General features: G+C 34.6%; 1 protein-coding gene across 7 annotated transcripts in view; it reads left to right on the top strand.

The window, feature by feature from the left end:
- Positions 1-17389, top strand: part of LOC118200191 (trace amine-associated receptor 1-like) — a 138064-nt gene that overhangs the window by 112543 nt on the left and 8132 nt on the right. For all 7 annotated transcript variants that reach the window (XM_085822573.1, XM_085822575.1, XM_085822576.1 and 4 more), the window contains 2 exons: positions 7620-7743; positions 14937-15005. In XM_085822573.1, the coding sequence (XP_085678699.1) occupies positions 7620-7743; positions 14937-15005 (193 nt within the window). The remainder of the gene's footprint in view (positions 1-7619; positions 7744-14936; positions 15006-17389) is intronic.

Here is a 17389-nt window from a genome sequence, read left to right as displayed (position 1 = left end):
ATATCACAATACCGGCAAGAACAGAAATTTTACTTCCTGGATCCATAGCCGAAAACAGAAATTTCCGCTACGGCATCATAGAATATCCCAATAACTGTAATAGCCCAAAAGGAGTACTAGTAGCCTCAACACTCGTCGACCTATCCAGAAAGGTTATCCCGGTGAGAGTCGCCAATGTAACTGAGAAGGTGAGAATTATTAAGAAAGGTGAAGTGGTTGCAGCATGTACTCCAGTAACCACCGTTGAAAGAAAGAGTAACATCCAAGAATCCGTGTCTTCAGAAAATATTACATCAGAGTTACTTCAGAATGCGCAATTAAACGATGAAGACAAGAATGCTGCCGATCGCGTCATTAAAGATCTTCAAGTTGTTTTCTCCCGCTCGTCTTCTGATGTGGGTCGAACCAGTTTGACACAACATAGAATCGATACCGGCGATCATCCCCCGATCAAGCAACATCCAAGACGTCTACCGTTTGCTAAACAGGAAGAGGTGCGAACACTGTTAAAAGATATGGAAGAAGGCGATGTCATCGAGCCTTCAGTAAGTCCATGGGCATCTCCCATCGTCCTAGTCAGAAAGAAAGACGGCTCAACAAGATTTTGCGTTGACTATCGCCGGTTGAATGAGGTTACGAAGAAAGACAGTTACCCTCTTCCTAGAATTGACGACATTCTAGACACTCTTTCTGGAAGCAAGTGGTTCTCAACACTTGATTTAAAGAGTGGGTATTGGCAGGTAGAAATACAGCCTGAAGACCGAGAAAAGACGGCATTTACTACGGGACAAGGGCTTTGGCAATTCAAGGTAATGCCGTTTGGACTGTGTAATGCGCCGCAACATTCGAACGTCTTATGGAGACTGTTTTAAAAGGCCTTTCCTACGAAGCCTGCCTGATATACCTAGACGACATCATCATCGTCGGAAAGAGTTTTGAAGAACATTTAGAAAATATTAGGAAGGTGCTTCAGAAACTGAAAGAAGCCAATCTGAAGCTGAGTCCTGCTAAATGCAAATTGTTCCGAAAGGAAGTGACTTACCTGGGACGTGTCATCTCTGCAGAAGGTGTGCACACGGATCCTGAAAAGGTATCAGCGGTTAAATCCTGGAAACGTCCCGAAAATGTCCATCAGCTGAGAAGCTTCCTAGGGCTTTGCACCTACTATAGGAGATTCGTGAAGGACTTTTCTTTCATCGCAAGACCCCTTCACAAGCTGACAGAGAGCAACCAAAAGTTCTTGTGGACAAAAGAATGCGACGATGCATTTAACAACTTAAAGAAGGCTTTAACATCTGCTCCAATCCTGACGTATCCTCAGCACGACCGACCATTTATTCTCGACACCGACGCGAGCAATGAAAGTGTCGGTGCTGTTTTGTCCCAAGAAATAGACGGCCAAGAACGTGTAGTGGCGTACTGGAGCAAGTGCCTGTCTAAACCGGAGAGGAATTATTGTGTCACCAGGAAAGAGTTGCTCGCCATAGTCAAAGCTGTAGAACAGTTCCATCACTATCTATACGGCAGAAAATTCCTGCTCCGTACCGATCATGCATCATTCAACCTGGCTTTTAAATTTCAAGAATCCTGAGGGTCAAATAGCCAGGTGGATACAGAGACTCCAAGAATATGACATTACTATCTGTCATCGTAAGGGATCATCACACGGAAACGCCGACGCCCTGTCTAGAAGACCTTGCCAAGAAAACTGCCGATATTGTTCCAGGGTGGAAGCGAAATACGAGCTGCTGACTCCGGTCGCAAGACAAATTACAACATCAACATCGGCTGATCGAGAACCGTGGAGTGATGATGAAGTCAGGAAAGACCAGCTGGAAGACCGCGACATTAAACCCATAATTGATTTAATGGAGTCATCAAACAGAAAACCTACCTGGCAGGACATTTCTATCTGTAGTCCTACAACCAAACAATATTGGGCACTCTGGGATTCACTTCACATTCGAAACGGCGTCTTATACCGGAAATTCGAATCGGATGATGGGAAGACGTTCCGATGGCAGCTGATACTTCCAAGATTCCGCATTCCTGATGTCTTTAAAGAACTACATAACAGCCCTACGGGAGGTCACTTTGGAATAATGAAGACCTTACAGAGAGTTCGTGAGCGCTTTTACTGGAATAATGCAAAGGATGACGTGCAAGTGGTGCCGATCTTGCGATGCCTGTGCAGGTCGGAAAGGACCGAAGAGACGCAGCCGAGGCAAACTGCAACGTTACAACGTAGGCACGCCTTTTGAACGTATCGCCTTTGATATCTTGGGACCTCTGCCACGAACTGCTGATGGCAACAAATACATACTCGTTGTCGTTGATTACTTCACCAAGTGGCCTGAAGCGTATCCTATTCCTGATCAAGAGGCTGTTACAGTAGCTGAGGTGATGATACAGCACTGGATTTCCAGGTTCGGAGTGCCTCTTCAGTTACATTCCGATCAGGGAAGGAATTTTACCTCGGTAGTAATCAAAGAACTATGCAAACTACTCGGCATTGACAAGACCCAAACGACGCCATTACATCCCCAGTCGGGCGGCATGGTAGAGAGGTTCAATCGAACCATCCTTAATTACCTCTCATTAGTGGTTTCCAGAAACCAGCAGGACTGGGACAAGAAATTATCGCTGTTTTTACTGGCTTACCGTAGTGCTGTCCACGAGACTACCGGCTATTCTCCATCACAGATGCTCTTCGGTCGTGACCTTCGTCTGCCTTGTGATCTATTGTTTGCCGCCCTCCGGATGCTCCTTCATCGTCTGAGGAATATATTCAAGATCTCCAGGCCCGGTTTGAAGTGATGCACAACTTTGCACGAGAGCGAGTCAACTTAGCGACGGAGAAGATGAAGACCCGATACGACACAAGAGCTACTGAACATCAATTCCACGAAGGAGACAAGGTGTGGTTGTGGAATCCGACTCGACGGAAAGGACTTTGTCCGAAATTACAGTCACCTTAGGATGGCCCGTACACAGTCCTAAACAGGCTGAATGACGTCTTGGTTCGGATTCGTAAGTCTTCGAACTCTAAACCTAAAGTCGTTCATTACGACAGGTTAGCTCATTACTATGGCCATAGTACGTAATGTAAATAATTGTAAATAGTATCAGACCATGGTCCTTTATGTTTTTAAATGTGTATTTGATTTGATTTGTATTTAGTATTTGATTTGCATTTAGTATTTGATTTGTATTTAGTATTTGTTCTGTATTTAGTATTTGATAGCATTTGATTTGTTTAAGTTAGTTATTGCATTTATTGTTCATGTTGTTTGATATTGTAATGTAATGTTTATGCCTCAGTTGCATTTATGCCACAGTTGTAAGTTTAGCTTTCTGTCCAGGGATTGTACTGCCCGGTTCGTGCAGTCCTTGGGAAGGAGGCAGTGTTACGAATTTGGTATTTAAAAAGCTAATGTTAGTTCAATTATAAATTAAATGGTTTTATTTCTCGCGCAGGGCAGCGCGTGACGAATATTAAAAGAAAGGCTAAGCCGGAAAATTGAAAATACAAGAGCGCGTGCATTAAATAAATAAATATCTCTTTTTGATTTCGAGAAAGTACTGGAAAATTCTAGCGCGTGATTTTTAAAATCTTATTAAAAGGAGGAAAACATCTCAGTTTGTTGTAGTTGCTTAGTTTGTTGTTGTTTAGAAAACTGCTCTTGTTGATTGTAGCGAATTCGCGGATTAGCTTTCTTTAGCTGATTAAGACTCAATAACACGCCGAATAAATACTAATTCAGAAGACAAACAACAAAAATCAGCGTTATATTTACAAAATTTTCACAGTTAGTTTGGATGGTTTTACCGAACCACCATCCTCAGCTGCAAAACCGCAAATGAACAAGATAGGAAAAAATGATTAGATAAGAAAGCCTGGACAAGAATAAGCAAGTGGCGCCGTCTGTTGGTGAAACTAGAACTAAAACATAATTTCTTTAAAGGCCGAAGGCAAATTTGGATTGGAATTAGGATCGTTAACTAGAACAGAAAGATTTTTATGAATGTGAAATTCCTCTAGAAAATCCAGTTCTCCAATGGAAGATGTTTTTTGAATAATTTTGGCAGCAGAAAAATTGAAAGTGTGATTTTCGGACCAACAATGTTGCGCAACAGAAGACTTCCGTGTTTCCTTTTTTCTAACATATGCCTCATGTTCCTTGACGCGAAATTTTAAGGCTCTCTTAGTATGGCCAATGTAAATTAAACCACACTGGCAAGGAATCCTATAAATACCCCAGGAATTCATATCCGGAATGGGGTCCTTAAGTATGGAACTCGGAATTTTATTGATGGGAGAATAAACAACCCGAAAGTTAAATTTCTGCAAAATATGTGCAACTTTATAGCTAATTGATGGAAAGAAAGGAATGACAACAGAATTTTTATAATCTCCTAAAACAAGAGTGTGCCTTTTAGTGTGTTGAGATGAGAATTTTTTAACTGCTTGATTAATAATGTTGGGTGAAAAGCCCCTGTCAATACTATTGCTTTTAAATAATTTAGTTCTTCATCAAGGGCTAGTTTGGAGGAGCAAACTTGTAGAGCACGGAAAACATAGGTATAAAATGAAGCTAACTTTTGTTTAGTCGGATGACATGATTTAAAGTGTGGTGGAAGGCAATCCGATGAAGGTTTACGGTAAACTGTAGTACTGAAGTTGGAAGAAGAAATTTTGTAAATATAACGCTGATTTTTGTTCTTTGTTTTCTGAATTTCTTTAGCTGTTTTGAATTACGTTCTATTGGACATTTGAGTAGTTAAAAGATAACTACTGTGAGATATTGCAATACTGCATGATAATTTGAGAAGATTTAAGCATTTTTGTTGTGATAATAATAAACTTTTGTTCATTTTTCATCGGACTTGTGCATTCATTTCGTAACGAACCCGTACGCACGCAACAGTATCTTGGTTAATTTTTAAAATATAAGGTCTCAGCTTAATTTGCACCAGTTATTTTATGATTTAGATCTTTACAGATGCTGTTTGCACACTTTTTAGACTATTTTCATTGTAATTATAGAAAAATGTTAGCTAACATTTTATTTCAAATGTTCCATTTGATAACTCTTATTCGTCACTATCTTTATATACCGTAATTTTCAAGACAGTAAAGCATTTTGTAGTATCGGAAGAGGTATTTTGTCCCATTGCTCTAGAACAGCTTTCAGAAATCTAAGGAGGTCGTAAGTCAACGTCTGGGTAACCCGATTTTTAAAAGTCCAAAAGTGCAGATATACATTGTGGATAAATCAAAAGATTTAGTACGGATATGAGTGAAGGGATACTTTGATACCCGTTTCTTGTTCTACTTTTCCCCAAGAAATTAACAGTGGATTTTTGACGAGTTTTGCTTGCTTTGTCTTGATGCCGTTCTACTGATTAACCACACTGTGTGTAAAGAGAAGTCAGCTCAAATTTGAAAATTGGGTATGAAATATGTTTTTGATAATATTTGTAGTTGATCTTAACACTTTTCTCTACTTTCTTTATTTTAATTTGCCGTGATATGAAAAACCAGCAACAATCGTAAATACTTTAGAGAAATCTGCTTTAGATTGCTTGAGTCACGTTTTAAGGTTTTTTCCTCTTTGATGATAATAAATGGATATCTTTTTATTGCAGTCATTTATGTACACCCAAGATTCGTCTATTGTGAAAAAAGGTTTTCATTTCTGCTCGGATAAATGTTTTTCATGAAGAATTCTTCAACGCATTCCGCTTTCGGCGATATGTCGTGAAGAAAGGCTATGCATATTGTGTTTTTTCGTCTTTTTAAGATTCAAATCACAATTATCATTTTGTTTACAGTTGACACTGAGCATTTTAATGAGTTTCATAACTGTCCTTTGACTTGGCGGATTTTCTTTCAGCATTAAAGATCTTACTTGTGCAACATTCGAAAAATTCCGCTTTCTCCTTGAAATAATTTTTCGACTTGAAGCTAAATTTTGACGTTTTTTTTCTTTGTTGTTGGCAATATCACCTATTGTAGCTTTAGATATAGAAAAATTATGGCTTTTACAACGTTTTTTAACAATTAGATACGAATAATGGTTTTCGGAAAGAACTAAACATAGCCTTCCATCCACTGTTTCTTTGAAAGCGACGGTTTGGATGAAAGCTAACTGTTCAAGTAGCAGACGATAATTTATACTCTCTAAAATATAGTTGCAGTTAAAAAAAAAATCCAACAGAAGTTTTTTTTAATCCAAAGGGGCTTTGTCCCTGAAAGACTATTGTTTTCGTTTTGCGATTTTGCGTTGAATCACTATAAATGCCTGTTTCACTTTTCAAACTGTTGCCAACAAATGTTAGACTTCTACAGTATATTTGAAGAAATTAAATAATGAAAAATCTGCATAAATGTATGTTATTTCTCGCATTGTGATAAAAATACGGTACCTAGAGCCATTGAATTTTGAATGACGTAATCCTCCTACGAATATGGACATCTGGAAGCCCAAATTTGGAATTTGAAATTTGCTTTATTATCTCTTTCATATTTTGTAAAATTTTAAAGAAATTTTTGGTTAACAAACTCAACAATTTCAAACCGAGCAATGGCAGCACTCTACGGGAAAAGAAAAAAAAAAAAAGAAAAAAAAAAAAAACTTTTTATCTCCAGCGCGCGGAACTGTGCATCGGAAATTCTAAAGATAGGCTCATTTTAAAATTATTTTGCGACATTGCTACTGAACTGAATTTTATGGTTTAAGTGCAAAGAACATGATATTGATTAAATAAAGGTAACACACAAAACGTTAAAAAAAACTCCCCTTTGGACGTAATTTAAAATCTGAAACCTTCCATATTTTTTTATTACAAATTTTTTTATTACATTTTTTTTTTTTTTTTTTTACAGCAAAGAAAAATTGTCTAAATGTGTGCGAACAGCCTCTGTACTATAAATTTTCTCTGCTACTTATTTTCCGTTTCTCTCTCAGAATATGAATTAGTTCGAGAACATATAACGTGAGATTTTCCTATTGTAAGACAGAGCGTGTTTATGCCTCTCGAGGCCATATTACTACCTCAGTTATGATTTCATTCTTCAGCTTGAATTATAGATATTAGCTGATATTGAAATTGTTACGCTTGTAAGAGCCATTTTCGAGCCCAACTTCGCGTTAAATCATTTGCATAACCGTTGGCTACTAGGCTTATTTTAAAATTTGAATTTGCTGTAATTTTAAGTTGCGTCGCCACAAATGGTCGGCTGACTTGTAAGATGAGTCGTGCATTTATGTTCCAGTTCTAATTTAAATAAAAAGGTGCGTTAAACCTTCGTAAGACTTTGTAGTTTTGTTCAGAAAAGCGATAATTCTCTTCAAATGCGTTAGGAGTTTGGACTTAGTTTATGCTACCAAAACAAGTCATAGTTTATAAATATTTAGATTAAAATTTCGCCTGTAATCGGGCTTTATAGTTGTTTGGCCAAAAAGAGCTCCTGAATCAGATATTTAATCGATAGATTATTAATATTCAGTAAAGAGATATTCCAAAAACAAAACTGAGGAAGAAAAAGACGGAATGGTGAAAACGTTTCTACACTTAAAGAGATATTCGTATACATGAAAGTCTTCTTATTTTAGGCATACTGGTGTGGGTACCTAAATTCTGCTTGTAATCCCATTATCTACGCATTCCGTAGTCCTTCTTTTAGGAAAGGATACAAAGAAATTATGTGTGGAGTGGAATCACCAGGACTTACTGGAGGTAATTTTATTAACGTATTAAATACATATATTTACTACTTTAAACAAATTAACAAAATTGTTCTCAGTGTTATCTTGAAGTTCAAAAGTTATGAGAATTTATGTATGCGAGTTCAACTTGGTGAAAGTCTATTCAACGAGTAATTAAAGTTAATTAAAGACCTGTAGGATTTAATTCTGATGTTTAATTTTAAATTAATATTAATTGTTTTTCATTTTTTTAATTATTTTAAATTTGTGTTCATTAAGTACTTTAAAATATCTCTTTCCTTGAGCTTTATAAATTGAAATTTAATTCATCAGTTTATTGTACTGTACTGATATTCAATACAGTACTAGGAAGTTTCAATTAAAATTTTACTAAATAGAGTTGCGGAATTGATTTTATAGAACTTTCTACTAAAAGTCAAATATCAAATGAACTGAATAATCTGACTGCCTAATAACTCAAACAATTGAATGCAAAAGTAATATATTCTACACTAATCAGTCAATCAACTTTAAAAAGTGCGTAAACATCAGCATTTTGTTAAAGAATCTAAAATAGTGAATTTAATTTTGATTGCCTGTTCTGTTATATCCAGATCTGCTATATACTGCCTTAACGATATCAGTCTCCTGTATAAATGGGAAGACGATAAAATATTTTCTAAGACAATCGTGGATAAAATGGTTACAAAGCAAATTCTCTTCAGATGAATAGAGCAAATAAAATTCGAGTTTAAGTAAAATTTGCCTGTTTGATTCATTCCCTAATTCTTTAAATTGCAAATTAAGTAACCGTAATCAGCTTTAAACTACTCAGTTACGTTTACTGAGTTACTGAATATGTACTATTTTTTATCTTTATTTCATTTGTAATCCGATTTAATCCCTCTAATCTAAATGTAAGAAGGATGAAGAAATGTTGGATTAACCGTCATTTAGAGAAATGATAGTTGGAAACGAATTTCAACGAAAGATTATCATTTCTAGGCGAAATTATCGCTTCTGCAATCATCAGAAAATCTCGTAATAATTGCCATTGCACACGTGAAATCACAATCAGAAAATCTAAGCTCAATAATGAGATACATTCCCATAACCTCAGAGATCACGTGACTTATGCATAGCTAATATAAACAAACAAAGTCATTTTTCCACCTCCTTCCTTTGTGAAATGTTTGTTCCCTTGTGACAGTTTCACCCACGCGTATGTCGGATTTGCGCAATACTTATAGGGGTCCCACAAAATTTTTGTAAATATTATGAGGTTCTGGGGGTCGCAAAAAAATCTCAGTGATAAAAAGGGGTCGCGACTGAAAAAAGTTTAAGAAACCCTGATATAGACCACCTGAGTGACCTATCAGTAACTGTAACTGAATCACATCATTGGCTCCACGCTGTAGCGAAGAATCTATACTTTTTATTTATTTATTTTTTTTACATACATTTTCTTTGATATTTTTCAAAGTTGTATGCAACATTAAAGAAAATCCATATTCTGTGACAGCAATTGGCATGTTTAAGTAGAAGTACTATTATATAGCAGTTGCCAGCCTAATCTAAGCCCACATGATTTTACATACAATAACCATTGACTTGTTAACATGTTTATTAACATGTTTTTCAGTAAATTAAATAAATATTCTGTTATTTGTTGAATATTCTTTTGGATACTTACGTATTATCGAAACCACATTGGCTCAGTGTGGCGAATTTTACGGAAGAAAAATATGAATTACTGTACAAGAAAAGTATATATCATATAGCTACATATTTTACGTTTCAACTACAGATTTATTCCAAAAAATAATCAGTAAACCTAGATACAAACAGTTTTTGTTTTTGTTGTAGTGGAAATTTCGTAGGGAGAAAGTCGAATCCTTTGAGAAAGACCCTTTGAGAAAGGATTTTAAGCATTGTTTCTTTAGCGACTTTTCGGCAAAACACTGTATTCTTGCAAAAGTCATCCCACAAGCAACAATTTTAAAATCGAGTTTAAGACAAAAAATAATCGTAATTTTTCTGTAAAAGTCATTGGAACTCGGAAATACCCAAAAAAAAAAAAAAAAAAAAAAAAAAAAAAAAGCGCATACGAAAATGGCGGTGATACTGGATATTTGTGAAGCGCATGGGTTGCCTGGATAATTATTATCCTGAACACTATGTTTTGCAAAATTTAAATTCTGAACACATTGCTTTCAAATTTGATTGTACTTTTAAGAGCTATTAAAATTCCAATAATTTGAAGGGAAAAAAACCCATTAAATAACTCAAGCATAAAACACGTACTAAATATTTTACTATGAGCCATCATTCAACACTCCTTGGATGCTACTTTTCTACTCTCATATTTTTAGAATTTAAATCTGCCCCATTTTAATTATGAGCATTAAAAGATTACGTAGTAAAGTAAAATTACTTTTGATAAGATAATAATTGTCAGACTTCTAAAATATAAAAGAATAGGGATATTAAACTACTGAAATTCTGTAATATAATTTTCATGCATTTGTTAAGGTATTAAACTTGTTTAAAGCTTATTCAATATAGAATTTTGTTATAGTTTTTCATTTTTATGATGCTTTAAGCAGAATTTACGAAAATGTCTTCAAGTCTCCAGGTAATGCATTATTAATATGTGAAGAACTTCTATTTTTTCTATTTTCTAGAACAAACTGTGAATTGTTTGTTTTCCTCTCGGAAATAAATTAATTAGAACATCATTTTCTATGATATTATTTTTGTGTGATATTATTTTCTACGATTTATTTTATCAAGTATTATTTTTCTATTATGCAAATCGTTTTATTTAAAAAGGAGAGATTAAAATTCACGTTGGAGTTTTAAAATCCAACCTTTAAGATGTCAATATTCTGTGCTGACATGGGAAAGCACCCAAAATAATTGAATTTTCGTAACATTTATGAAGAATTCAGTATAAATATTCAAAGGAAAATATTAAAGCCACAATGTATTATAATACATTGAGGAATTAATTTTTTCTTTAAATTTTAACTTGAAATCTATGGTTTTAAATAGAAACGCCATTTGATTTTGAAACACAAATACACAGTAAAGAAAGTTATATAGTTTATATCTTTGCTAGATTTTTTTTTAAAAATTTTATTCCGCATCATAAAATAAAATTATGAAGTTGGATTAAAATCAGTTATCCGTGTGATCATGCGAACAAGCTCAATATTATTTTCTTTAAAACTGTTCTTCCCTAAGTACGGACAAAAGCTACGTACTACGGAATGTATTTCTTGCTAACATTTAGAAGTTTCTTATAGAAGATCAATAATACAGCATTTTGTGTTTAATTCTTGTTTCATTTGTTTATTATTCATTATGTAAAAATAATATCTTCCAGAGAAACAGATATCTTACAGTGCACGACGAAGAACAATATCAAAGGATTTGCAAGTACCACCAAGATGTCGCGCGATGTCTGATGTTTTTTAAAATTATATTCTGCTGATAAAGAACTTTTGATAACTTATACTAGTGCTGTTCCTTTTCCCAGTTTAGAATGCTAAATGTGATATCAGCTCATCATATGAATGCTATGCTGACATTATAAGCACCAGTGCGAAAGCTATCTCGCAACTATACTGATTAAACATACATTTTTATCTATATTTGAGTATCAGAAAATGAAACAAACTTAAAATTTATATTTCATGTGCACAAGAATTAATATATTTTTGGTACAAGGAACTTTATCATCTGCACAATCCATTAACTTAGGAACTGAAATAAGGTAATAAATCTGGAATCTGAAAACTAACCAGTTGCATGAGACTGCATGAAACTTAACATATACATATCGCGTCTACAAAGTCTTAGGTCTGAATATATTAAAAAACTAAGAATTGAAAGAAACAACTCTATTACAGCTCATTCTCCTACATACATTCCTTCCAATGGCTATTACATATTGGCATGTTTATAGATCTTCTGTACAACTTGGTAGGTGCTAACTATTAGGAATGCTCTTTTATTTACGCTTTCATCTTTTTATTTCCTTTGATTTCTTCTCCCTTTTTTTCAAAAGATGCTCTTAAAATGCTGCATTTTAAAAGGCAACTTCAGTATGCAGAATAAAAATTAAACTCTATATTATCAAATCTGAAAAGCGCATATTGTGGATAATAAAGAACAGCTACACATATCTTTTTTGACACATTTGCGCAGTGCGAAGAGAATGGTGTGGTTTCGTGCTTCAATCTTTGAATTTATAATAGCAGGCGCTATCTGCAGAAAACCAAGCAAAAAATTCTATTAAAATTTTTTTCGTAAGAAAACAATATATAAAGATAGAATATTAGTAATTGTCCAATAACTATCGTTTGGCAACTTGGCTGAAATTTGTTGAAAAAGAGCAAGCCTAAACGTTGTAGACGCATTGTGTGTAGGGATAAGGTAATTTCCACTAATCACACTAACAAAAAATTTCTTTTTTTTTTTTAGCTTATCTAAATGCGTAATCTATTTTTTAATTAATTTATTTGATAAATCTTAATATTTTAATATATAAATGATTAAAAAAATTTTTTTGTTACAAAATTAGATTGTTATCTTGCATTTTGGAAATAATTTAAAATCACAGTTCTTAGTAAAATTATATAAACATTTATTATTTATGAGTTATTGTAAATTTAATATTCATTTATTCATTTTAAATTTAATGTGTAACATGATTTTTGAAATTTTAGTTTATAGTTGGCTTCTAATTATAATAAATTACATGAAAATGTAGCATTTGCACAAAAGTATTCATTGTTAAAAAGTTGAAACAAGAAACAATGACCACATCTAAAATATTAACGATACTTTCTCGTTAAGCCATAGTTTCAAACACATTTTTAGTCCAAGGGGCAATTTGGCCTGAAGGACTATTATTTTCGTTTTGGCATTTTGCGTTGGTTCGCTATAAATACCCGATTCACTTTTCAGATTGTTGCCTCCAAATATTATCGTCCTATATTACACTTAAAAACATTAAATAATGAAGAATCTGCATAAATGTATGTATGTTTCTCGCATTGTGATAAAACAACGGTACCTAGAGCCATCCAATTTTGAATAAAGTACGTTTCCATCCGAATATTGGCATCTGGAAGCCCAAATTTGAAATTTCTTTTATTATCTATTTCATAGTTGTAAAACTTTAACGAATTTTTGATTAAGAAACTCAACGATTTAAAAGCCAGCAATGGAAACACTCTACGGGGGTGGGGATATCCTTTTTATCTCCATCGCGCGGAACTGTGTATCGGAAATTCTAGAGATATGCACATTTTAAAATTATTTTGCGTTATTGCTGTTGAACTGAATTTTATGGTTTACGTGCGAAGAACATGATATTTAATAAATAAAGGTAACACACAAAACGTTGTAAAAACGCCCCTTTGGGCGTAATTTAAAATATGAAACCTTTCAGATTTTTTTTTTTTTTTTTTTTAATTTTGCGTATTTCCTCAACGCCAGGAACAGTCAATTTTGTTTGGCTTTTTTTTTTAATAATTCACTTTATAAAAATCCCGTTTTTCATCTAATTATATTCCTGTCTCCAATTATCGCCGTGGATTTCACGTTTGGGGATTTGCAAAGAAATAAAAAAGCGGCTATTCTGTTTCTTCAAGGAAAATTCATTATTCGCAAGGAAAAATTGCTTGCTACTCGAAGCCAAATAGCTATGCAGCCTTGTTCAATGTGTCCGAACACAAATGTGATTTCCTGGGTCCTGCATTTTATGTTACAATCGTTCGATTCATTGACTTAGACATCATGAGTTAATGTCTAGTGAGTTTTGCGAACTACAAATCGCAACAGAATGGTTCACTGGGAAAATTACATAGGAGGGGTACGTACAAATTCTTTGCTGTGTCGTCCTAACGTTAAATTCGGAGGACACAACAATATGTGGAAACTGAAAGCTTATTTACATAACGAACAAATAATGTAGACGATGTTCTTTCCCCCAAAAGAACTTTTTAGGGAAATTGCGTTATGGGACTGGAGAATGTTTTTGTTTTGATGCCCTAAATCGCTCCGCTCAATTTTAAGGGCCGCAGATAGTGAAGAACATTGCGGATGGAATTACTAAAGTTCTGATTGCTGGAATGGATGTAAATCTTCCGATATGCAAGCTGCGGACACGAATATTGCACAGTAAATCGATTACTAACAGAAATTTAATTTTAAAAAAAATCTGAAAGGCTTTCAGATTTTATATTACGCGCAAACGGACGTTGTTTTCATTTACAGACAACTACACGTTCCGAGAGCATTTTTGCTAACGCCACATTGGGTTAAAAATGCTTAAAAACAGCTAACTTTAGAATTTCTGATAGACAATCTCGCGTGCTGAAAAGAGTTTTATTCCCTACAGTGTTGCCACTGCTCGCTTTAAAATGGTTCAGTTTTTTAATCAAAAATTCGTAAAGTTTCACAGAATATGAAATAGACAGTAAAACATATTCCAAATTCATGCTTCTAGGTACCCATGTTCGGGAGGACTATGTTATTCAAAATTTGATGGCTCTAGGTACCGTAGTTTTTCCACAATGCGAGAAACATGCATAAATTCATGTAGATTCTTCGTTATTTAGTTTCTTTAAATATGACACAGAGCGATAATCTTTGGTGGCAACAATCTGAAAAGGGATACAGTAGTTTAGTGATTCGCTGCAAAATGCCGTTTCGAGACTAACAGCCCTTCTGGGCTAAAAATGGGAGAAAACTTTAAACACTCATAAGATGGGATAATAACTAACTTTAAAAACTAATAAAAATGGGAGAAATCTTAAAGAAAGGAATAAGCCAATCTGACGCTGAAAATACATGGTATTGAAAGGTACTCTAGCAAGTTTCGTTGAGAAACGCACAACTTGTAAGACATCATTAAAATATAAAATTAGCATAATAAAAATGTAGTCAAGAATATAAGAAAAAAGAAACAAAGAAAATCATACGTTTCTTCTTTTAACTTTTTAATTACATCAATGAATATTTTAAAAAATTCTTTATCATATATTATTTAGAGCGTGCATTAAGTATGGGAGATGAATAACTGAACAACGGTCTTATTTCCCCGTACTTTGCATAGGACTGTTTCATTGGATAAAGATTAATTATTCTTTTGTTTACTGATTTCTGAAATCTAAATTATCATTTAATAAAATTTATGTGTTCATTTTTCAGTGAATTCTCTCAGTTTTCGCTCTCGATCTGCCAGAGGATCCTTAAAATCTGCTTCGAATGTTTGCATAAGTAAGTAGACAAGCTTCATTTAGATCATTTATAATTTTCTATAGAAATTTGAAGATGAAGTTAACTTTAGACCTCTTATTTTTTAACTGCAAATTTGCATACCCACCGATGTTTTCTTTTATATAAAATAAACAACAACTTTTCATTTTTTTTAATGTACATTTTGTTTAATGCACATTTCAAGCAATAATGTTATATAAATCGGCTCGATAGCTATATAAGATATTTCCTCTCTCCTTTCTGCATGTCTTCGTGGTGTGACTGGAAGGATGCTCGACGCGTATTCAGTAAGTCCAGTGTTCGAATTCTGGCGAGGCCACTGCTCATTTTTCTCGGTCCTGCATCGATTATAACCTGATGAATATACAGCTATATTAAATTCCTTTGGAAGAAAGATGCGTGCAAACGAGAAAATTCTCGGTATTTAACTTTAGAGTATATTCTATAATCTATTATCACAGAAAGGAATTGGATCTGCCAGTTTTAAAGAAATTAATGGGTCCAAACTAAAATCTCACCCGAAAAAATTTGTAACATAAAACCAGATGAACATCCCAAAAGCTTCATCGAATGGGGCTTGAAAGACTTGTTCTGATTCATAAACCCATATAGAAGTGGTTATCAAAATAATGGAAACACAAGTGAATAAGAGCGACATTTAGGAATGCGTGTCGTAATCAATTAAATATAATCCTGGCTACCAGTTTTTGTTTTGTTTTTTAGTATAGGAAGTATGTATCTTAGTAGTATGAGATAGCTTTAGTAAAGTTGTATACGTGTTGTATTTTCATCAGAAGCGTAAAATGTCAGACCTCGCAGACTGTTAAAGAAGCCAAATTGTAGGAGTCCGATTAGCTGGAGCAACGCTGAGTGAAACATTCGAGCTATTTTAGGCATTTCTAGAGGTACAGTGCCTAAAGTCATGACAACGTACACATAGCGCGGCAAGACAAGCTCGGCAAAGCAAAATAGTAGACGAAAGGTGAGCCGAAGTGAAAAAGACCGATGGATATTGAAGCCGATGGTAATGTCTTAAAAGAAAACAACTGCAACCAAAGTGACTGCAGTGTTCAATCAAAATCTGGATTCTGCAGTATCAATAATCACAGTTAGGAGGCACCTTCATAAACAGAATATTTACGGTAGAGTAGCAATTCACAAGCCATTTGTCACACATGTTAATGCCAAATGTCGTCTACAGTGGTGCCACAATCACAGAACCTGGCCAATTGATAAGTGGAAGACAGTTACATGGTCAAATGAATCATCTTTCACACTTTTTCCTACAACAGGACGGGTGCAAGTTTGAAGGATGCCTGCACAAGCGTATGGTCGTGATTATCGCCTTCCAACTGTCAAGCATGGAGGTGGATCAGTCATGGTGTGGGCAGCTGTGTCATGTTTTTCTATTGGCTCACTCATAAGCCTGCAAGGAAGGAAGAGGAGAAACAGAGAAGTTTTAGCTGAGCAGGTCCATTCTATGATGCAAAATTTGAGTCCTGCAGGAGACGGAATTTTCCAGGATGACAATGCTCCTATTCATGCAGCGAGATTTGTCCAATCATGATTTGATGAAAATGGGATGAAGTGAAACATCTACCATGGCCCCCACATTTCCCCGATCTCAATATAATGGAACCGTTATGGTCTGTTTTAGAGCGTTTGATCCGGAATCGATATCCTCCACCAGCACCTCTCCCAGAACTTCCACAATATCTCCATGAAGAATGGTACAATATTCCTCTACACCCTATTCAACACTTGTATGATTCAATTCTCAGGCGAATCCAAGTTGTATTATATGCCAAAGCGGTCCTACGCCATATTAATAAAGAATTCCTTATAAATCTAGAGCGTTTCCATTATTTTGATAAACACCTGTGTATGAATAAAAACTTTTCAACGAGCAATATATAAAGTAACTCACTAAGCTTTATGCCCCGAAAAATATTCAAACATCTCATCCATTCCACCAAAAATCAACGACTTAGGATGAAGATCAAGCTTCCCAGATCCGCTTAAGGACTGCCTGGGGTTCTAAGCATAGTATTCTTTTGAAGCTCCTGATGCCTTTTTCTTTGCTTTCGCGTGAAAGAAAACAGGAGTATATGAAATTCTCAGCTGCTTTTCGGAACACCCTAAAATATTATATACATGCCGAGCCTAAGAGATCTAAGGGATATTCGAGGCCATGGTCACACAGATATCTTTAATCACTTTTGATGGACTTAAAAGTATAAAAAATTTAGTGGTACTACATGAATCTCGAATTTACTTATCAAACTGGTGACGGGATAAGGATAATCTTCTGCAAATCAGGAGGAGATTAAAAATTTGCAAAAGTAGCTTTTGTAAACTGAGAAAAGTTTTCTAATAATGTTTAT

This window comes from Stegodyphus dumicola, chromosome 8, assembly GCF_044657685.1.
Source record: "Stegodyphus dumicola isolate Sdum_Otavi_A_Nest chromosome 8, ASM4465768v1".
Classification (NCBI taxonomy): domain Eukaryota; kingdom Metazoa; phylum Arthropoda; class Arachnida; order Araneae; family Eresidae; genus Stegodyphus; species Stegodyphus dumicola.
Note: the sequence above shows the minus strand (reverse complement) of the source record. Positions and strands in the feature narration are given on the sequence as shown.